The sequence below is a fragment of the Centrocercus urophasianus genome, unplaced genomic scaffold, assembly GCF_019232065.1.
Source record: "Centrocercus urophasianus isolate 14NV4802_14NV808 unplaced genomic scaffold, USGS_Curo_1.0 seq_19, whole genome shotgun sequence".
NCBI classification, from domain to species: Eukaryota; Metazoa; Chordata; class Aves; order Galliformes; family Phasianidae; genus Centrocercus; species Centrocercus urophasianus.
Window position 1 is genome coordinate 3,942,183 of NW_024884744.1, and position 22,704 is coordinate 3,964,886.

The 22,704-nt window shown below is 44.0% G+C and overlaps 2 protein-coding genes and 1 non-coding gene across 5 annotated transcripts; 2 read left to right on the plus strand and 1 right to left on the minus strand.

Annotated features, from left to right (window-relative positions):
* Positions 1-981: 981 nt before the first annotated feature.
* Positions 982-1,054, plus strand: TRNAV-AAC. The gene has a single exon. It is a non-coding gene; the product is annotated as a tRNA-Val (tRNA).
* Positions 1,055-1,449: 395 nt separating this feature from the next.
* On the plus strand, positions 1,450-11,804 carry MYNN (myoneurin). Of its 2 annotated transcripts, XM_042820573.1 has the most exons (8): positions 1,450-1,500; positions 1,846-2,139; positions 3,357-4,156; positions 5,667-5,826; positions 6,697-6,875; positions 7,157-7,240; positions 7,656-7,742; positions 8,050-11,804. In XM_042820573.1, exons 2-8 carry the CDS (start codon positions 1,874-1,876, stop codon positions 8,316-8,318), a joined length of 1,845 nt encoding a protein of 614 aa, XP_042676507.1. In that variant the 5' UTR covers positions 1,450-1,500; positions 1,846-1,873; the 3' UTR covers positions 8,319-11,804. The 2 variants fall into 2 exon arrangements, with proteins under 2 accessions (XP_042676507.1, XP_042676506.1); XM_042820572.1 differs by lacking the exon at positions 1,450-1,500 and having other exon boundaries at positions 1,776-2,139.
* Positions 6,428-22,697, minus strand: LRRC34 (leucine rich repeat containing 34). Of its 2 annotated transcripts, none has more exons than XM_042820581.1 (11): positions 21,659-22,697; positions 20,711-20,835; positions 20,440-20,504; positions 19,682-19,765; positions 18,751-18,879; positions 17,193-17,288; positions 15,583-15,737; positions 15,331-15,486; positions 14,123-14,249; positions 13,804-14,008; positions 6,428-11,283 (listed from the first exon to the last, which is right to left on the minus strand). In XM_042820581.1, the coding sequence occupies exons 1-10, from the start codon at positions 21,835-21,837 to the stop codon at positions 13,805-13,807; spliced, it is 1,320 nt and encodes a 439-aa protein (XP_042676515.1). In that variant the 5' UTR covers positions 21,838-22,697; the 3' UTR covers positions 6,428-11,283; position 13,804. The 2 variants fall into 2 exon arrangements, with proteins under 2 accessions (XP_042676515.1, XP_042676514.1); XM_042820580.1 differs by having other exon boundaries at positions 20,395-20,504.
* Positions 22,698-22,704: the final 7 nt, after the last annotated feature.

Sequence of the window (22,704 nt, forward strand, 5' to 3'; positions counted from 1 at the left end):
ATTCCCCCGATTAGGGTTAGGCACAGCGGAGCCTTCCACCCGCCACGCGTGCCGGGGGAACCCCGCGTGGGGCTCTTGTAGCCTCCTCCGCCTACGCCCTCCGGGCGCCCATTGGCTGGGCTGCACGCTGCCGCCCCGCCATTGGCCGCGAGGAGCGGAGAGGGCGGAGAGGGGACGGCGGCGGGAGTTTGGAACTCCGCGCTCATTCGTCTCCCGCCGCACCGCGTGCCGCCGGGCCGGGCCTGGCCGCGCCCCCCGCACGCGCCCCCGCGAGCGCCCCGCCTCTTCCTGTGGGCCGGGGGCTGCGGGGTCCGATCCGGGGCTGAGCTTTACGGCCCCGAATTTCGCGAAGAACGTCGTTAAAACACGTCTCGTATCTGCCTGCACAAAGAGATGTGTGCTTGGGGTAAGGAGGAAATAACCTTGTCAAAAGTTATGATTTGAGCTGCGGATTTGCCCCGGACGCCATCATCCAGGTAGCTGTAATCTCAGCTTCTTCTCCGTGAAGCGTAAAGCTAAATACACGTTAAAGCGCGTTTAGTCCAGAAATGCGTTCTGTGCACCACGTGCGGCCCAGTCCCCATCCTTTGCTACCACGACTCGGGGATGTGAGGAGCTCCGGAGCCAAACTTGAGACCTTCCCTACGGGGCAGCACCGAGCTCACCTGGGACACACGGCCACCTCCCGGCCTCAGCCTGGCGAGGAGCCGAGCCCTCCAGAAAGGCTTATGCTGGAGCAGACACAACTCCTCGGGCCGATGGGCCGTTGTCACGGACGTCATCCATACAGCCCCCACCACTCCCAGGATGTGACGATCCGCGCACTTTATGTATCAAACAGAAGGAACGGCAAATCTCTTCAGCCCATTGAAATGCACACCTATGGTACCGCTGCCGTGTGCGGACCCGGAGCTGCGGGCGATCTTGGGCGGCGCGGCAGAACTTTCAGGAGAGCAGCTGGGAGACCAAGGCGCAAGCGGCGTTTCCGTAGTGTAGTGGTTATCACGTTCGCCTAACACGCGAAAGGTCCCCGGTTCGAAACCGGGCGGAAACAGCGGCCATGAGCGGTGATTTTGCTCCTGGAAAGTGATTGCGTGCTGCCGCTGTGGTTGCGGGCCGCAGCCTCTGCTCCGCTCTCGCGCTGTCCTTTTAACGCCACCGTTTTTATTACAAGAGGCGACAGGAGAAACGCTGCGGGTTCTCAGCGTTACCGCACCCACAGCCGCGCGCCCGCCACAACCGCGAGAGGCTGCGGGGACTGCGCGTCGCGGCACGCCCTTCGGCACAACAGAAGCCGCAGTCCGCGCCTCCCGACCTCCCGCAGCGTTCCTCGCTGCCCGGCCCCGCCGGGCACGCCGACCCCGCTCCTCCCCGCCGCCCCCGCTCGGCGATATCCAGGCTGAGAGGCACACCGGAAGTCCCTGGGCGGAAGCGGCGCGCGCGGCGTCACCGCAACATGGCGGCCTGAGGCGGGGGCGCCGCTCCGCCGCTTCTCCGCAGGTGCGTGGGACGCCGCTCCGCGCCCGCAGCGGAACCGCGGGATCGGGGCGGGCGGACGGCGCTCGGACGGCCGGGGCCGGGACGGCGCCGCGTGCGGGAGGCCCGTCGCGGGGCTGGGCGTGGGGGGCTCGCACGGCTCCGCTGCCGCGGCTCCTGGGCTCTGGCGGCGGATCGACCCCGCGGTCAGCGCTCCCGCGGGTGCGGGACCGTGCCGCGCGTCGGAGGCGCCGCATCAGCGCTGCGCCGCGGCCATCGTGAACGCCGAGCCCTTTGCAGTCGTTAATTCGCCCCGTTAGGGGGTGGAAGCGGAATCCCGCAGGTAAACCCGTCGCTTTCCTCTGGCAGGACGGGCAGGCCGCGGCTCGCTCTCGCCATGCAGTACTCCCACCACTGCGAGCACCTCCTGGAGCGGCTGAACAAGCAGCGCGAGGCCGGCTTCCTCTGCGATTGCACTGTGGTCATCGGAGAGTGCCAGTTCAAGGCGCACCGCAACGTGCTCGCCTCCTTCAGCGAGTTCTTCGGCGCCTTCTACAGAGACGCGACCGACAGCACCGTCGTTTTGGATCAGGCTCAAGTGAAGGCTGATGGATTCCAAAAGCTCCTGGAATTCATTTATACGGGAAACTTAAACCTTGACAGGTAATACGTGCTGCCAAAAGGGGAAGGCGATCGGGAAGTGCGCTGTTAAGGCAGCGCTGGGCTTCGTGTTCTTGTAATGCGTTCAGGAGGAACAAATAACAGCAGACGAGATGCACACTGACAACTGGAGGTGGGCTGTTTGCATGCTTTACAACAGCACGTGAGTGCCACAACAGAAACGTTCCCCGATATTTTGCTGATAGTTTCAGTCTATTTGAGTCTTTCTGTCTGGCTCCAGAAGGATGAAACCTCATGTGGGTACGGCAGGACAGAGGGACAGCTGTGTTCCTTCTGACATCGGGTTATAGGAGCCCATTTTTGCAGTGAGTGGAGGAGACTGAAGCCTGAGGAGCAGATGAGTGTCAGCGCTGATTAAAGAGGTGTTTGGTGGAGTTTTTGTTTGGTAGAGTTTACGAGGTCTGTTGTTCCAAAGCAAAGTTCCTTTTGGCAAAGCAGCCAGGTGCAGGAAAAGCTTTTTCCGTTGGCTGATTTTGTGCATGTTGTGTTACTTTGTGTGCAATGAGGATTTCTTGTAGCATACTGCTCTCACAGGGAAGGAAAGTATCTCTCAAGTGTGACCGCATCCAAGTGTGTATCCCAGAAGTGTAACTCCTTTTGCAACACCTGGTTCTAAGAGCACTTTAATAATAATCTTCCTTGTTATTGATACCTGAAAACTTCTATTTGATGGCTGAGTGCACAGGTGCGGGGTGTTTGCTTTTCTTTAAGATTAGCTGCAACTATTAACACTAGCAAAGCAATGTACGCAGCTACCTCTTAAGGTTGGCAATTTATGGCTTGCAAATTATGAAGTGTGCAGCATTCTTGGTGGGGCTACAGCAGGAGAGTTTCTGGATTCATTCTGAGCAGTTGAGGTCTGTGGAGGAAGTGGGATGTGAAAGCTCTGTTCTCACCCAGGAGAATTATTTGATAAACAACGACAGCAAGGTCTGACAGCGTGTCCCCATCATTTTGTATTGTGACCCTCAGGTGGCCGCCACAGCTTCTGCAGTTGTGTTGTGATGAGTGCATGAGTGAAACCAGGAGGGTTCACTTAGAGCTCAGTGCTAATATAATGCAAGATACTAAGCCAGCTGTCTTGTTTTGTCCAGCAGCATAGCTTTTCTTAGCTCTGCTGTTTGCATTTAACAGAAATGGTACAGAAGGAGTTTTTGCTTTGTCCAGAATATCGTCACCAAAGTCTGGTTTTCTTGCAGCTGGAATGTTAAGGAAATTCACCAGGCTGCTGACTATCTCAAAGTAGAAGAAGTGGTCACCAAATGCAAAATAAAGATGGAAGACTTTGCGTTTATTGCTAATCCCTCTTCTACAGAGACATCCAGCATCACTGGAAACATTGAAATGAACCAGCAGGCCTGCCTCCTGACCCTGCGAGATTACAATGACCGGGAGAAGCCAGATATTCCTCCTGCAGAGTTGGTTCAACCTCAAGCAAAGAAATCGGCTTTAGAAAAGAAATCTGCTCAAACCAAAAAGCGAAAAAAGAATTTCAGCTCCCCAAAAAGCGTGCAGAATAAATCAATACAATACCAGAACGATGTGACTGAGAACACATCCATTGAAATGTTTTTGGATGCAAATAAGCTGGCAGCACAGATAACAGAGCAGGCTGCCCAGGGCAGCGATAGCTCTGAACTGCAGCTGGCAGCCGTGGTGGAAAACGAAACGTTGGCAGCACAGGATATTTTAGTTCAGACTATTGCAGCAAAACAAAAACAGGGAAAGCCTCAGCAAAGCTGTGCACTGAAGGAGCACTGCATGTCTAACATAGCCAGCGAAAAGAACGCTTACCAGCTGGAAAGTTCAGAAGAGCTTGACCAGAAGTACTCCAAAGCAAAACCAGTGTGCAACACGTGTGGAAAAGTCTTCTCAGAAGCCAGCAGCCTCCGTCGCCACATGAGGATACACAAAGGAGTGAAACCTTATGTGTGCCAGCTCTGTGGGAAGGCGTTCACACAGTGCAATCAGCTGAAAACACATGTAAGAACTCACACAGGTAAGCTGTGGGCTTTGTCTTCCTGAGTTGTGTAATAGCAGCATGTGGATACAGCACTAAAAAGATCTTTGCGTTTCAGTTTTTCAGTACAAAATCACAGTTCCCACTCTGAAAAATCTGAAAGAGACTGGCTTAGTCTGAGCATCTTGATTCCTGGAAAGATGCAGAAGGGCTGGCTGCCCTTAGCTCTGTAAAGTGATTACATGGAATTGAGCACCAGAAACTATTGCCTGTAGAGCATGAAAAGCTCACGGTACCGGATAGCAGAATTTCTCTTGCTATTTTTGAATTCTGACATATATTTGATTACAAAGGTGGAAAAAGAACCTTGCTTGTTTTTTCTAAGTTATTCCCTAGAGAAGGAAGACTTAATACTGGTTTAGTTCTTTCTTTAGTCTGATCCAGCAGAGCTGTTCTGCTTCGGCTTTTGCTGCTGTACTTAACCCAGTGAGCAGCAGAGGGACACTGTTTGCATAGCTTTCTTCCTTTTATAGCTGGCATTCAGAACTCAGAGGTAACAGTGAAAGAGATTACAATTGTTTACTTTTGCTCTTTTTTGGAAAACGGTGAGCAGAGATCAGCAGTGGAGCTGCTTTCCAGCAAGCAGAGAAGATGCAGAAGAGGTGAAGTAGGAGTTGTTGAGGTACAGCTGCAGAAGAACACTGTGCTCATTCAGTAACCAAGAGAGAGGATTTCATATATTACCAGCTATTGGCAAACCAAAGTTGATATGCAAGATGAAGCTTGGGTGCAGTATTCCAGGACAGTGTTCTGGCAGGAATGTTAGCTGCTCTTTTGAGGTGCTGCTATTGGAATTTTTGCATGTATAAGCAGGGGATCTCACTGTGCTGGTTGCTAGATGGCAGGTGAGATGCTAGAACTTTGATTTTTTTGAAGTTTTTATGTGAACAATATGCTTAATAATTGTCCTTAGTTTGAATTTGCACTGCTGGGGCAGCCTCTTTTATGCTGTTGTCTGAATCTGAGTCACACAGTCCATTTGATGAGACTGTACTGATCAGTCAGAAATCCCAAGCAGTTGAAGAAGTGCATGTGGCATTCTACAGCAAACACTCGTGAGACATTCATGAACACTAGAGAGAACACTGAAGAATTTCTGAGATCACTGAAGACTGCTTGCTGTTTTACAGGCAAGAACAAGCACATGATTTAGAGGTTGTTCATCTCAAATACTCAGAATAGTGAATAGATATATAACCAGCAAAAAAGCCTGAAAATGTAGCAATAGCTCTCTCAAAATAATGTGGAGGAAGTGGCTTTATTAAGAGGTAATAACTATTACCTATTCTTCTTAAATGTTAGTATGTTCATAAACAGTGTGTTATCTGCTGTTTTCCTGGCACGTCCCACCTCAGCAGACGGGTACAGGATGTTACAAGATGTTATTTGTAAGAAGAGTTAGAACAGACACTTGAGCTTTGGTCAGGTAATGGATTGGAAAGCTTTCTTACGTAAATGCAGACAGTACAAAGGTTTTGTTCTTTGCTAGGAGAGAAGCCATACAAATGTGAGCTGTGTGACAAAGGCTTTGCTCAGAAGTGCCAGTTGGTGTTCCACAGTCGGATGCATCACGGAGAAGAGAAACCATACAAATGTGATGTGTGCAATCTGCAGTTTGCAACTTCAAGCAATCTGAAGATTCATGCCAGGTAGGCAGAAGTGAGATCCTGAAGGTGTTTATCCATACATTTATTTAAACTTTTATCATTTTAGAATGATTAACTCTGGTGTTAGCAGGAGTCACGTGTTCACATAACTTGGTCATTTCTGCATGTTTTATCTTGGGTCTTGCTTCACCCTGTGTAATAAATTGTGTATCTGTGTAGTCACTCATTAGGGTTTTGATTTACACATTTTATGAATTTATGAATGTTACAGTGTATGTACTGGTATCCTTATGGCAATGGTGGCTGTTTTGTTTTGTTTTTAATTGTCTGTAGTACTCGTAGAGGAAAGAGGATCTTGATAGGACGTGGTACAAAGTGAGTCTCTCTGCTGACTGCAGCCTGAATGGAGCTTTTGCATTTTTGGCAGGAGTACAAATTATGTTTCCTTGTTAGGAGGTCATTGTCCTGTCTTTAGGAGGAAGTTTTTCAGCCAGAGGGTGGTGAGGCACTGGCACAGGTTGCCCAAGGAGGCTGTGGATGCCCCATCCCTGCAGGCATTCAAGGCCAGGCTGGATGTGGCTCTGGGCAGCCTGGTCTGCTGGTTGGTGACCTGCACACAGCAGGGGGTTGGAACTGGATGAGCACTGTGGTCCTTTGCAACCCAGGCCATTCTATCATTCTATGAAGTAAGGAGGAAGAAGGAATGAAGAAGGAATCATTGATGCCCTCATTCCCAGTGAATTTCCCTCAGTGAGAAACTGCGGACTCAAAATCAGCTCCCAGTTGATGAGGTGTTTTAGTTCACAGAACACCACTGTGAGGAGAAAGCAGAAGAAACTTGAGGAAAATCACTGAGCAGTGAGGGTGAGTTCCCTTTGTGCCAGCAGACCCCTGATGTCTGTTTGTTCCCAGGAAGCACAGTGGTGAGAAGCCCTACGTGTGCGATCGCTGCGGTCAGCGCTTTGCTCAGGCCAGCACGCTCACCTACCACGTGCGTCGCCACACCGGGGAGAAGCCTTACGTGTGTGACACCTGTGGAAAAGCCTTTGCTGTCTCAAGTTCTCTCATCACCCATTCCCGAAAACACACAGGTAAGGGGAGACCTTGCATGGAGATACCCAACCAGGCCTGGCAGGAGATGGCTGCTGCAGAGGGGTTGGGGATGGGTAATGAGGAGGAAGTCAGCATTGGGAGGAGCTGGGGGTCACCTCTCGTGTTCTCAACCAGTTCTTTTCTCGTGTTCTTTCTCTTTGACTCTGGTTTAGGGAGCTCTTTCTCCCATTGGATATTATCTGTTTCATTTTAATTTGTTCTTTATACTGTATATTCTGGTTTATATGTTGAAATAACAAACTCCTTGTGTTTACTTTAGGAGAGAAGCCATATATCTGTGGCATCTGTGGAAAGAGTTTTATTTCCTCTGGAGAACTCAATAAACATTTTCGGTCCCATACAGGTCAGTTTCCAGACAGGCTGCTTCCTGCACAATAAATAAGATTCTACTTCTTCCCTTTTGCCTATAAAAAATACCATATTGTGTTGCACTTAAGAGTAGTAATTTCTTAATGTATGTATTTCAGCATGAAAGTAATTTAAAGAAAATGTCTGTGACTTTTTTAATTGCCTATTTCAGACACATGTCTGCATGTAACAGTGTAAGTGTTGATGTAAGGGCTTTACCTTGAGCATTGAGGCTTTTTTTGTTTTAATCTACTGTTCTGGAAACAATCTTATTCTGAATAATGGCACAGACAAAACAGCTTGCAGTTATGATGATGCATTTTTAAAATACAACTTAGAAACCCATTATCCTGTGTCAGCAACTGCGTCTTCTTTCACTTTTAAGATTATTCTGTCGAACTTTTTTTCAGGTGAAAGACCATTCATTTGTGAACTGTGTGGAAATTCTTACACAGATATAAAAAACCTTAAGAAGCACAAAACAAAAGTTCACACAGGTAAGTTCCTTGTGTAAAGAAAGGTTCAGAAGCAGCATCAACTATTGACTTGTCATCAACAGTCATCATCATGTCATCAACATCAACAAATTTGTCTGTTCATTTTTATTCCTCCATGTAAGGACACTTCTTTCTCTTGTAGAGTTTTGCCATCTGTAGCAAGACTTCTAATAGCAGTTGCTCATGCTCTCTGGAAACAAGTCCTCCTTAGCTCTTGCTAATAACAATTCCTGCATCATTTGCTAACTTGTTCCATATGCTAATTGCTGGGGAAAATAAATGATTGGGAATTTTTTTTTTTTGCCAGGATCTGAAACTCCCCCTGATTGCAATACACTTGATAATTCTTTCAATGATCAAGAATCCCTTCAGAGTCAGAAGAGTCCTTTATCAGAGTCTGTAGATGTGAAACCCTCTGAGATGTCTTTGCCGCTTCCTCTTCCCATTGGTACTGAAGACCATCAGATGCTTCTTCCTGTGGCAGGCAGTCAGTCCCCATCATCAGAAACATTACTGAGATCTGCTGTGACTGGATATTCAGAACCTCAGTTCATTTTCTTGCAGCAATTATACTGACACTGTAGAGCCAGCAAAGAAATCCAGCAGAGAACTCGCATACCTTTGGTAAAGATGAACGTAATCAATCAAGCAGTCACTTCTTGAATTTTCTTGGGTTTTTTTTTCCTTTCTGTAAAGGCAGTTGTAAGCTGTTTCCATTGTACTATGCTGTCTTTTTTTTTGGTTTTTTTTTGTCACTGTTGCATTGTGCTAATGTACAATCAACCTTCTGTTTGCAATTAACACTTCCAGGAGTTACGTGTTTTCCAGCAATGCCTGCCTTAAGTATTCTCTGTTAAATACTCTAATGCATTTTGGAGATCTCCTGTTATGTTTCTGTCCATCTGGTGTGTGACAGTATCACCTGAGCACTGGAGCAGGTAGCCAGGAGAGGTTGCTGGAGTCCCCTTGCTTGGGGATCTTCAAAAGCTGCTAGGATGTGGTCCTAGGCAACGTGCTGTTTGTTTGTTTGTTTTTAAGGGAAAGTCATAATCTGAATGTGCTAAAGAGCATCCTGAGGTCCTGTAATGGTACGTGATGGCAGGTAGGCCAGTGCTCAGTCAAGGTCCTCTCAAAGAATTACTGCTGTCTGTGAGAAGCAGTCCATCTTCAGCTGAAGTCTGACCAGAGGGACAGAAAGCTTTGTGTTTATGTCCCTGATGGGGCAAGTAAAGGAGAGTTTCTTTAGCATGATAACCCAGAGAGTTCTAATGGCATAGGTACTACTGTGTATTCTTTCCAAGAAGTCACTCGTTTTTGAAGTGAATCTAGTGTTGTAACTTGTCCAAGATTTTTTTTTCATATGTCTGAAATGTCCCAAATTTGGCACAAGCAGCAGCATTTGCTCACCAGAAGAGCTAGAACATGGGTGTTGTAGATGAGGTGAAAAGATGCATTGACTGAACTGTGATGTGTGATCCATAGCTTCATAATGATCATTTTTGTGCTTCTTGTGGTGCTGGTCAGTAGGTACAAAAGAAGAAACAAATGCAGCCCTTCACTGTGAAAATACTGCATGACTGCTATTGAGGGGGCATTGAGGAAGAATACAACAGGGCAGATTAACATTCTCCCAAGCAGGGATTTGTTTCAAATGAAGTATTTATGTATTCATTTACCTTTCGTGTTGCATATCCACAGTAACTGTAATTGGTATCTAGCAAGACTCTTGCAAAGGTATATTTTACTATTAGCAATTTATATTTTTTTTTAACAAAGCATTTTTAGGTTCTCTGTAGGATCATTAAAGACACTGGTTAAGAGTAGGAGTACCTTTTTTTATGCTCCATTTTGCCAGTTTGTGCCATTAACATGGTATAAATGTTACCTAAGTAATCATCAAATAGTAAGGAAGCAGTCTTATGACTGTGCCACAAATACGTTTAAAGATATCACTTGTTGGTTATTTCTTTGGTGCTAGCATTTTATTCCCACTGATGCCTTGTGTCCAGACATTGATAAATAGAAGGGCATAGGAGATACCTCTTAACTAACTGTGTTCTACATGGAGTAAAAATTAATCTGCCCCTTAATTAAACAGCCTTGTGAAAAAGTTCTTGGAGGATTTCATTTAAATGCTCTGCAGATGGTCCCTTGACTCCTGAGCATGACTACAGATTTTTTTCCTCCACATTTGTACTTGGGAAGTAACAGATCTTTCATTTCTTTGTGTTGGTCATCTTGGTATGGGGCACGGTTAGAACTCTGCTTCTTGATCATGTTTTAAGTCATAAGATATGGCCAATTTAATGATAAAATCTACCACAGGCAGCATGGAGTGGCCCAGGAACAGTTGAATGCAGGCATTTTTCACTTTGTTTGCTAATTACTGCCATACTTCTTGACATTTAATTTCTTTGCTTATCCATCCTGCACCATTTACGTACAGCTGATGCCCTTCATAAGGCTGGCACAGGGCAATAGATGAAGTTCTCAGATTTTGTTTGGCAGTTCCCTACTACTGCTTCTCCCATGGCTTTTTCTTCTTCCAAGTTGCTGTTGTTGATTAGGAGCTGAATGATTCTGTAGCCAACTAGCATTCAAGAACCACAAAGAGCAGAATCCTGACTCCATTTAACAAAGTGAACGCTGTACCTTGCTCTAAGATTCCTCTTTACTTTCACTTTCTGAAAACAGAGGAAGAGTCTTGGCATAGGCATAGACTTAGCCATGAGTATTGACAAAGTGCAGCACTGTATGCTCGATAAATTTCATGTTTAACCAACTCTGGAAGATAAACTAATGATACACTATTGTTATCTGAGGATTAATGTAAAATTCAGAATAAAGGACAAGAGCTGTTTTGCTCTAGGAAGAAGTAACTACATTCCTACTTAGAAAATGCATTCCATAACAGTGTTTGTTTGGACTGTTTTTATATTTCTACAATAATAGCTATTGCTGTATTCTTAGATTTTCAGGCTTTTTAAAACAGTACTTAGATTTATACAGGATTTGTTTAGATGCTTATAACAGTACCACTTTCTTTCGTAGTCATTTAGTTTTCTTTATAGACAAGAAAATAATCATTATTTTTTACAAAACAACACTTTTAGCCTTTCTTAGTAGAATACACAGGTCGTAATTTTGACTTAGAGCAATAATTTAGTGAACTGCACTCTTCAGTCCTCATCTGAGAACCTCGATTCTTACCCTCATCTTTTGTGCAGATATCTCAGCTGCTGAGGTATGATCTCTATCAACGGTATTCATTTAATAGAATATAGATTTTAAATATATATAGAAAGAGATATATATTGAATTTGTAGGAGTGTTCAGGCTGGGTGCTCCAGGGCCTGAAGAAGCAGCTCTGTACGGTACCTTGTGCCCATAGATGCATGGAAGTCAGCTGCACATTCATTCTTAGGCTTAAGGAGTTCATTTTGGAGGTACGTGGTGATTAACGATATTGGTAAGTTCCTTCAGAGATGAATGGGGGAAACTTGGAATTTTTGTAGGGATTCTTCTCATTCTTGAGACCTACCTGCAAAATGAAAGAGAATTTCAGTCCATCATTGGTAATTTACAGAAAATGACTTAATTTATCCGAGAAACATCATTGTTTCAGTAGCATTTCAGTTCTACCTGAACAGATTATTTGCAACTATAAATGTCTGAATCGGCCGTTTCAAATACTTATGTTAGAATCACTCCTTGTGTGGCATTTATCTGAATTGGTGCCTATCTGTAGGCACAGCATGAAAGTTTTCTTGAAACATATGGCTTAAGAAAAGTTGCCAAGTACAGACAAATCCCTCATCTAGGATTTCAGGGCTGTGATTTCGGAGAGGATGTCGATAAGCCTTGCAGCAGAGTTAAGGTTAATGACTGATTTTTGGGTTAAATTATTTTTGAAGTATCTTTCATGTATATACAGCCTTTCCTCTGTTATTTGTATATAGCTCAACTCTCAATTTTATAATCTCCTGGGCAGGGAGTTGTACATATTTAGCCTGAAGTGTTTTATGTTAGACTTTAATAAACTTGTTTTGTACTTTTCCCTCACCTCGTGTCTGCTGTTTAGAACTGCAAGGGGTAACAACAAAAGGAGGAGGGAAGCAGTCTAACATCACCACCACAGCACCCTGTCAGGAAGCACAGGACAGCACACACTGCAGGACACTGCATGCAACAAGGTTTACCACACTTCCTTGGCAGTAAGAAACACCTGATTTGCCTGATAAAAGATATTTTGGATCAGTTCAACGAAATTAAACACTTTGTTTCTAGATGCAGTTTAATATAAACACTCTTATGTTAGTACTTTTATTTTCCTGCTGGTAAGGTTTGAGGATTGGAGGTTTGGTTTTGTTTGTTTACTTAGACTGCTTTGAAAGTTCACTGTTTCTGCTGAAGATGATAGTCACTCAACTCCAAATTTGTATTTTGCCTACCTTATTTTTACTGAATAGTTCAACTGACAGAAGGTGGTATAAAGGCCAGAGCACTCAGCAGGGCTTTGTGGACCTGCACTGTACCACTGGCCTGCTGGATCAGTCATTTTCCTTCCCTTTACACTGGGGTCTAAATGCTGCCTTTCTGAAAGGTGCTTTGAGTTCAGGCAGCTGAAGAAATGATTTACAGAACAGGATTGTGCTTTTTTAGCTACTAGAATAGCACGGCAAGAAGGCCCAGCTATGTGAATTCTCTCCTTCAAAAGAACACAAGGATGCATCTTTTAAGAGTTTAAAGGAAAGCAGTGTTTCTGGCATAGGCCTTAATCTATACTCCTTTTTTTTTTTTTCCTTTTTTTTTTGCATAACAAGTTACTTCAGCTTGCATCCACTGACACAAAATTCAGTAAGAGTGATGCTGCTGCCCTTTCTTACAAAGCAAGGTGCAGCACCAGCTATTTCTACTGCTCTTGTCAATAATGCAGAGCGTTCCTGTGGGTCAAACACCCTGTTGTTAAAAACATTTCAGAAAGCATGCTAGCATTTTCAAAAGTAGATTCCATTTATCCTTATAACAACCACATACTGCAAGTGAATCAAAATACTGTTCCGATAAAAGTAAAGAGTTCGCTCTTCAAGTTCCTGCATTATTGCAGCTAACTGCTTAAATTCATCAAACTTGTTGAACAAAATATAAAATATTTTTGGATAAACAACAAAAGCTTGCTTTCTCTTTTTCCTCAGTAATGGCATATAGAGCCTAGTAGTGACACATGGACTTACTCAGACTCCTAACTCTAACAGGAATCTTGTTCCACCACATATCTGACTTGCTCTCAAGCAAATCTGCTGCTCAGCAGCAGTCCTAAATGGAAGTTTGAGCTTTCTGTTTGTTTTAATCAACACGGTCTGCCTAGCTGCACTTCAGCCCGCAGAGAGACAGTAGAAATTGCTGTGGGGAAACCTGGCTGCAGGAAGGGCAGCAGCAGCTCTTTCTCTGCAGCAGCCCAGGGGAAAAGGACACCATGGTCACAGTACCTGATCCATGGGCTCTGCTGCTGCTCTGATGCACTCCCTGCATCCTCTTTAAATAAGCACTTGGTAACTGCTGACTTGAGAAGGGCTCCCAAATACAGCTGAGCAGTGCAGCTGCTGGAAGCTCAGTTCATGCACTACTGATGTTCAGTCTTCACACCACTTCTTGTCAGTGACTGCTATATTCTGCATTGCTGCTAAGAATACCTGCTGTCACTTGTAGTGTGTCACACCATAGTGGAAGTTGTTCTCATCTCAGCACATCACTTACATGCATTCATCTGTCACCTGGCAACCAGGGAGCTCTACCCAACCATGGCACAGCAAAGCACATGCGTGCACAATAGTAATGACTACAGCAAAACAAACATGCTTTCATATTAATAGGCTTTTAATAGATTGGCCACTATTTAAAAACAAAGTTTACACTTATTGGTTTGATATTTCATCTCTAATGCTATTTTGAAGTATTTCTAGACTCGCAGGGTAAAGACACTGAAGAAACAACCAGCAGCGTGCTTGATATCTGTTGTACTAGAAGACAGGTAAACTATGTGAGCACACCAAGATCCTACCTTAGAAATATTCTGAAACAGCTGCAATTGCCAGACTGGCATTAGCAGCAGCGTTCTTCACCTCCCCATAGCTTGGTGTCCAGTAGTAATGCTTTTTAAGGCCATGGGAGAGCTCTGCAAGGTGAACGTGCCCGTCCACTTCGTACGGTTCCACATCTGTGCAATCAGGTTTCAAGCGGCCTGCCTGAATTAATTCTGAAAATGCCTGAAATGAACGAAACAAGAAGCTGCCATACAGTATTTCACTTTGATTGTAAGGAAGGGCCTAGAAGATAAAACACAGTGGGCAAGCACTTGGTCACTTCAGTCCAGTACTCACCGTACAGGCGGCTTCATCAAAGTTGTTCCCCCAAATATAAATGTAGGAGAGTTCCACATTTATTTTCATTGCTTGTGAGAGAGCTGCCAGCCCTTTGCCACTTATATTGTTGCTCACTACTGACAACCTAATAAACAGAAAATAGTTACGCAAGCATGCTAAGCCACTGCATTCCCATATCTTAGCTAAAACTCAGGGTTTTACTCAGTTAGACTTTTTATAACTGTATGTATAATGAAATCTTCTATTTGTCATAATGTAGTAAGATATTTGTATCAAGCCCATTCCTATTAAAAATATTTGTCAGGTTGCTACAGGCAGGTTGGACTCTGGAACTGTACTGTGTCTCAAGGCACTGCCATGACTCACGCAGCCAGGTTGCTCCCCGTTCAGTTGTTCAGTGTCAGTGGCTTACTGTGTGGTGGCCACATCTCATCTTCTGTCTGCTCTGAAGCCCAGGCCTTGGCGCCTGGCCAGCTTAAGCTTTGATCTTTATTGTGCGGCAGTTATTTTTATATTGGTGAGCCTGGAAGGCTTTCAGAGGCACCGAGCAGCCACCACCTCCTCAGTCTGCTACTTAACACTCATGGCTTCAGGTAACACCTTTGATCAGCTTTATACCTCCTGCTGGTGCACGGCTTAATGCGTGCTACAGAATGCACACTGATGGACAGATTACAGCTCTTTTGGGTTCACCCAGAAGCTAACTTAAACAGAGGATTTTCTTAAGTGTTGAAGATCAGAATCAACAAATATAGAGCCTTAGCCTTCTATGGAATCTGCTTGGCTTAAAATTCTGAAGATGTACAGATCCTAGTTTGTTTATGCTTGTGCAACACAGGGACCTGTGCTTTAAAGGTGGATAAAGAACAATAAAGATCTAATAGCCTCTCTCCTGCTCCTCGAAATGAATGTAAAAATGAGTCCCAGGTAAGATGCTTAGAACCATTGCAGAACCAATTTAACTTTCACCCTCACCCTTCCCCTCTCACCCTCCCACACCTATGGCTAGGCAAATGAATTCCATACTGTCACTCTTTTTTTTTCCTCAGCTGAACCAAGAAGTTTGGAGCTTTGTGTGTTTTCTGTTTTGACTGCTAATGTCAAAGCACAATTTTCACATCAGTTCAGCCACGGCAGAGTCTGAGTTTCTTAGATTTGGAGTGTTTTTTGTCTGCAATCCCTGAGGAAGTTACTGAAATACAAACGCCTTAAGAGTCCTGTTGTACAAAGCCAAAGCTTCACTCAAGTAGATAGCTCCATCATCTTCTATTCGGTTTGAATTAAGATCTAGGATTTCCAGAGTTTGGTTCTGTTTCAGTAGTTCTCCCAAAAATTTCACATCCTCACGAGTTACTTTATTACTGAAAAAGAGATATGCATATATATATTTATAAAAGAGATACTAAGAAAATGAGCATCTAATGTCAGTCAGGGTTAGGTCCTGTACTAACTCTTACCAGCTAAGATCAAGGTATCTCAGGCTGCAGTTTTCATACAACGCCTCACACAGTCGCTCTACACCAAATCTTTTAATTTCGTGCTTGCACAGATGTAGTTCCACAAGAGAAGAATTATTTTTCAGCATCAAAGCTATGTGGACTGTGGTCTCTTCCTACAAGTAAACACTCATTTTTATTGAACTATACTTTAGGATAAGATGTAGTCTTGCTTCAGTAAAAGACACGTACAACAGCTAACCCTGGTTGTCAGTGGTGGTCTATTTGTATGTTACAGCTTTGTATTGAAAATAGCCAGGCAGTGATGCACTATTACAACCAAAAAAAGTGAAAAATAACAGAAGTATTTGCAGATTTGCAGTACTGTACATCCCTGTAAATATCAGGAGCATCAATGCTTGAATGACTTATCTTATTTCCTTCCCAGTCATTGCTTTAACAAAACTGTAGCTGGATCAGCTTTCACCAACATTAGAAGTATTTTGTCATGCCACTTACTTTATGAAAAGAGACACTGCTAAGAAGAGAAATGTGCCGTCACCATAAGACACTGTACATCTACTTTGAGGTTTTGTTTATTACAAAATAACTGCATGAGATCTTTGAGTCAATAATGGAATAAGCCACAGGCCTCAGCAAATGACAGCAATGGCAAAGAGAAAGTTTCCCCCAGATACAGCCTAGGCCCTTATTTTCAATACCAGTGATGTAAATGGCCTTGTAAAACTGCAGATAGGTAGATCAGACCCCTGTCTCAGTAGAGAAGAAGCTCTCAGCTGTTTGAACTGTTGAAAACATCTCTGGGATATGGGAAGATCTACTTTAAATTTCACAACAATTTATTGTATTATCATGCAATTGGGAAAATAGAATATGCACCTGAAAACTGCTGACGCTGGTGAAACAGCAGGAGCAACGAGGCACAGGAGCTGCATGCCTGCAAGGCAGAAGCTCTGGTGCATGTACATACCCAGTGCCAGGGTGCTGCCTACAGCAAACACTGCCTCACTGATCTCTCTTCAGTGCTCGACTGTTTTGGAAGCTCTTGTGTCTTTGTTTTGGATAGAAAACACATCATAGGTTTTACATTGATGAGGCTCATTCACTTGTTAAATTCAAGCTACAAGTCCACATAGTGAAACAAAACCATGGCACTGTGAATAAGGGATATTGTTAAGTGTGCCTTTCTTTAGGCTGCAGCCTCTGGCAATCGCCCATGCTCTGCTCAGATAAAAAGCAGTCTTTTGTCCTTCCCTGAGTTTCTGCTAAACAGCTTTTGTCCCTCACTTTGCTGAATGATGCACAAAACTCTCCAAAGCGCTGGCAGCAAAATGAATATTTGGTTCAGTAATACCCAGCCATCTCCCTTTGCCCACTGCTTCATAAATGCATACCTACCAAGAAAAATAAAACAAAATTAACTTTCCAGTTAAACAAGGGCAGCCCGAGGCTGCATAAAACTTGGGATCAGGAAAAAAATAAAGTATTCCCACAACCAATTATCACTTCAAGAAAACCCAGAGTAGCCCAGATGTCCATAAACTTATCAGTAGTGACTTTGCTTGTGCTCCTCTCTTTGCCTGAGCTGGCACTGCAGTCTATTTCCTTACCTCCTGGCTGTACAGCAATGGACGATTGAGGTTTATTGCTTTGACTGCTTTGTTCTGAGTCAGGACTGATGCTATTGCTATTAGACACTGTGTACCCTGCAAATGAAAACAGACAAGTCTTGTAGATAAACCTGTCCGGTGAACAGGTCAAGCTCTCGTATTACCATGACTTCTTGGAATGGATTGTCAGAAGATCAGAACCACTAGGCAGGCTCTGGCTGGAAACAGTATTACTTCTGCCTCCTGTACCTTGGAGAAATACAAGTGCAGCCAGCAAGTGCCTGCTGGCACCAATGCAAATTTCTTGTAGAACAGCAGTGCAATGAGACTAAGAACTACAAACAGCTAGAAAATCCAGCAACTCAGAAAAAAAAAAGAAAGCAAATGTGATGGATCTCCAAGAGATACTTGTCCGTTTCATTGATCCTTACTTTGGTTTTCCTGATTTGAGAAGAAAAATCAACTTGGGAGTGTTCCCTGCAATCTTCAGTACAAGTCTCATCTAACACTTCTCCACTAGGTAAATGCACACTACATGTGAATTAACATGGTACAGAACAGTCAGCCTAGAATTCAGGCCAGTTTGGGATTTCTCAATTTCCTCATTTTGCTCACTAACTTTTGTTTATGTTTTTTTCTGATTAGCCTTGTCTACATTGAAAGACATTTCATTTTAAAACAGAACTGTTAACTCTCTACCAATCATACAGAGATGAAGCATCCAGGTAAGTTACTCTTGGGCAACACTTCCCTTGTTCATGTACTGGTAACATCCTCCCCAGTTTCTGGAAGGTATTTCCCCCTTCCAGTTTGGGAGAAAGTTCTGTAATTCCACAAAACAAATATTATATAATAACATCTTCATCTGACCCCCAGATCTCTCCCTGCCTCCAGGCGACAGTCACAGCTGTTATGTTACAGTCAAATTTACTCCTTGTGCCAGTTTCTATTCTCTATTTCCCCTTGAAGTTCAGGGGACTGCCAGCACTCAACTCCAGGAGGCAGCAAGTTATCTCAAATCGAGCTGGGGGCCTTTCTGCTCAGCTCAGCACTGCCACACCTATGGCATCAACGAGCTGAGCTCCAACATGAGCAACAGAACGGTGAGGAGGATAACTTGCAAGTTTCATAGTACTGCACACTTCAGAAGGAGAACACCACCTTTCTGCAGCATCACTCAGACAGGATTTGCATGCACACACAAATATACATATATTTACTATATATTTCATATAGTCACTTAAAAATATATGTGTATATATATATACACACATAAATAATGGGAACAGAAGAAACAATGCTGGAGCACATGAAAGCCAAGCACCTGAATTCCCAAGGGCAGTGGCTGCAATGTATCACTGGTTATGACCTCAGTGTTTTATACAACATGCCTTTCCAAGCACACACTACAATTTTATGTAATGTGTTACCTCCAGCCATCATAAAATGCAAAACCAATGGCAACAGATGACATTTTCTCATAATCAAGCACTGCAGCACCTTTGTGATACTCCTGAAATAATTATTTCATTGCTGATGATTCTACTGATTCACTCACCACATCACAGTCTCCAAGATCTAACTTCTCTAAGGTGCAATTAACTTGTAGCATTGAAGCAAAGTACATTCCACCCTTATTGCCTATTTTGTTTCCAGTCAATCTCAAATGCAGAAGAGTTTCATTGCTCTGGAACAAAATCAAAAGAAAAAGGTAAAATCATTTTCTTTCAATTCTCTTAATAAAAATATCACTGTCCTTTTTCCTGTGGATCCTGCTCATTGTCACACACAGACAAAAGGTCCCTCCAGAAAAACTGTGCCCAAGAGATAGCACTAAGCAGCTGAAAACAACCCAGGCAGGTATTTCTGCATTAACTGGCAATGCACAGTCCTATCACACAGTCTCAGCATTCCAGGCCTCTCAAATTTAGTTGAGATTAGAAGATTAGTTCAAAGACCACGAAGAAGGAAGGAAGAGCCCACATGAGTCTCACTTCATAGACAAAACAAACCTTACATGCTAGCCTCGTTTCCTTGGGAAACCATGTTAAAAATAACAGACATTTTCATGCTGCTGTGAGGCAAAGCTTTGAAAACCCATCTCAGGCATCTAGAATCAAGACATTTGTTGACATTAAGGTACAGGCAAATTTCACACCCAATTCTAAAAACTCATAACCCAAGGAAAACCTTGATGACATTCTACACCCTACAGCACAACAACGCTTTTCACACAGAAAATTATCACACAGTTGTGATAATTAAGTACTAACGGCAGCACAGGGCTACTTTCTCTTGTGTGAAATCTGATTTCTGAAGTCTGCCTTGGGAAAACAAGCAGTCGCTGTGTTACAGCAAAGAGCTGAGCAGCAGAGGACAGAGGGCTCTTTCAGCCAGCTTTATGTTGGCAGGACAGCTCGTGCTGCTCATCAGAAGCAGAAAATATCAAGCAAGATGCCACTGTCTAAATCTCCTAGATGAATACTCACATGGAGAGCATTTGCTATCAGCTCAGCTCCACTCGTGCCAATATCGTTAAACATCAGGTTAAGGTATCGCAGAGTTGAGTTTTCCTTCAGAAGAAATAAAGCAGAAAGCAATGAGAATTGCTTCTATTGCACCCTGCACTTTTCAAAAAGGAGACATGCTATACATGCACTTACAACCTCTGTCCTGCACCACATTACAGGCAGCCCCTGATGTGGAAAATAAAGAATGCTCAAGTACATCAGATGAGTAAATCCTCACAGTCCTATGAGAGCCACCTAGGAGCCCAGGGGATCAAACCAGGCAGGTGAAGCTCAGATACAGACCTGCAGGTATTTTGTGAATGCACAGATGCTGAATTTACAGTCACTGTTTTTGATCCACGTGCCAGTGCTTACAATTGTAAAAAGGCAGCATTAAAGTTTAGTAAGTTTAGACTCACAGAAAGGCTGAGAAGGGATAAAATACATAAAACAAAGGCCCTGGCACAATCCACGCTACCATTACATCCTTCATTGAACTGAATGTTAGCTTAAAAACTCCTGGCTTACTGTCTTGCTCTTTTTTCAGACATACTAATACATCTTATACTATCAGAAATTCAAAGACCACAATCTGAGATCCTAACAGGAGAGATTTGGTTGCAAAAGTCAAATTAATGGTATTCTGCCAAACCAATACAGTCTTGGTCTCCAATACACCACAGAAATATTACCATAGCCAAATAAACCACACTTCTGTAATAGAAACATTTTGGCACCTGGAGGAACGTTGCCACGTGCCTTACTCCAACATCAGTCAAATCATTATATCTCAGATCCAAACCTGAAAAAGATTGAGAATAATGCAAGAGGTGCATACCTACATTTAACTTATCTGTAAACAAAAAGAAATAAAGATGAGCTAAACTGAAATGGAGATTGCTTGTGTTTTCTTTTATATTTCTTCTATTTTTTTGTGTGTGATATTTGCTGCCTGGTGATAAACCAGCACAATATGAGCACTGACATCAGACATGTAAGGATACTTACCAGTGACAAATACAGCACGGCGTAAGACAGAGGCAAGAACTTGAACATCTCCATCTGTCACTCTCTGCACAGGCACTAAGTGATTATTTCCAGCTATTTTTAACGTGATCCCTTTTGTCTGTCTGCTGTAACAGAAAAGTGTAACCACATAAGAAAGAAAATATTAGTAAAAAGAATTCTTTCTTCAGGTTAAGAGATGCATTCCTATTCACCCTCCCCGGTGTGCCTGCATGTGGTCAGTTATCCATCTTGTTACTCTGAAGATACTGCACAGCTACACGACCACAAGTGCACAGAGAGCAGGAAGCAGAAAGACAAGAAAAGCAGAGATGAAAATAAAGAAGACTATCCCGAGGTAACCTCATCTGTTCCTTCTTTCCTTTACCTGTTCTATCCTGCCCCAAAGGCAGAACAGCTAACCCAAACTACTGCCCAACCTTGTCTTCTCCTGTGTTCTCTCTCCAAAAGACAATCAACTCCAACCCCAGGTGCATCCCTGAGAGAAAGGTCTATCTGATCACAAAAGGAGAAGCAATTTTTGTGGTCAGCACCTTGCCAGGACTCACAGACAGTTCAGGAAAGCACTATCAGCTGGAAGCTAACTGGATGCAGCTGAGCCTTTTTAAACGGGAGCGAGAAATCAGGAAGGGAGTTAGGATGGCTGAATAGTGAGTTGGGCTTCTCTAAGGGATGTAAAGTTACCATTCTTCCCATTTTTCACTTTTTTGATTTTATTGCTTGTAAAGCTGCCCAGGAGGGATATACAGTTACAGACTTGCCAAGATGATGTCAGGATGAGTCAAACCAGAACTTCTGCAGTAAATGTTAAGTGCAATTTGTGTTCAAGCCTGAAACTCCACAAACTTTCCCACTGCTCCAATTCTTGTCCTACCATCTTGTTTAAGGAGTTCAGAAGTATCTGAAACATGCTGATTGTTCTTTTCTTACATATTATCACTTTTATCAGCTTCTTGAAGCACACGAGCAACAAAGTGATTTTCAGGTTGGCTCAGGTTTTGGCAAGTCTGCAAATACTGCTGATGAAGATCTGGAGGAACAGACATGACGTGCCTGAAAACAAAGCAAACAGTTACTGCATCGCCATGGCAGCCTAACAACGTTGCCATGGACCCAGTTCTGTTGTGCCAGGGGGTGTGCAACAGTAAAAATGGGTCCTGCTATGAAAAGAATTGTAGTTATCAGAATAACTGAATTATGGACATACAGATGGAAAAAAGAAGGAAAAAACGTGGCCCTGATGTGGCATCACAGAGAATATGAACAACTAGAAGTAATGTTCATAAAGACAGGTCTCTTTCCCTTTTGTAAAAAGGGCAGCGTCCTGCAGTCTGTGATGAAAGTCGGTTCTGTGTGTGATGCTGCTATTTGAGAAAGCCCCAGCAAGAAGCTTCGGGACAAATCCCAGCCTCACAGAGTGCTGCAAGACCCCCAGCAAACTGCCCTCCTGCCCTGCTCTGCCTGAGGCAGCCGTGTCTGAGCTTACCAGCCAACATGAGACCGCCAGAGAGCCCGACTCCTCCATGCCCTCCCCACATACATCCACACTGCTGAGCTGAGCCCATTACCACACAGCTGATGTCCAACGCAGGGTCTGGGCGCCCAAGAGATCAGGAGCCACTCTGCTGCCCACCTCGGAGGGGAGGCCTGGTGCTGGGCAGGGCATCACACTTCCATGCTAACACCAGCCTCACTTATCCTTGCACTGTTTACTGAGTGCTCTGCCCACACCCTCCAAGGAGCTTTGGCACAAATCAGTGTGTTTACAGGGTTGTGTGCTTCAGAAGTGCACTTTCCACTCAGATCCTCCCCCTAACTCCCACATGACCCAAGGCTGAGCTGGGATCACACGCTCCCATCGCCCCACAGGATGCTCACTCCTTACCGCTGAAAGAACAAAAAAGAAACGCTGCTGTACAAGGCTCCAATGAGACCACAAAGCTTAGCATGGCTCTCCCCACACCTTCCTGACCTTT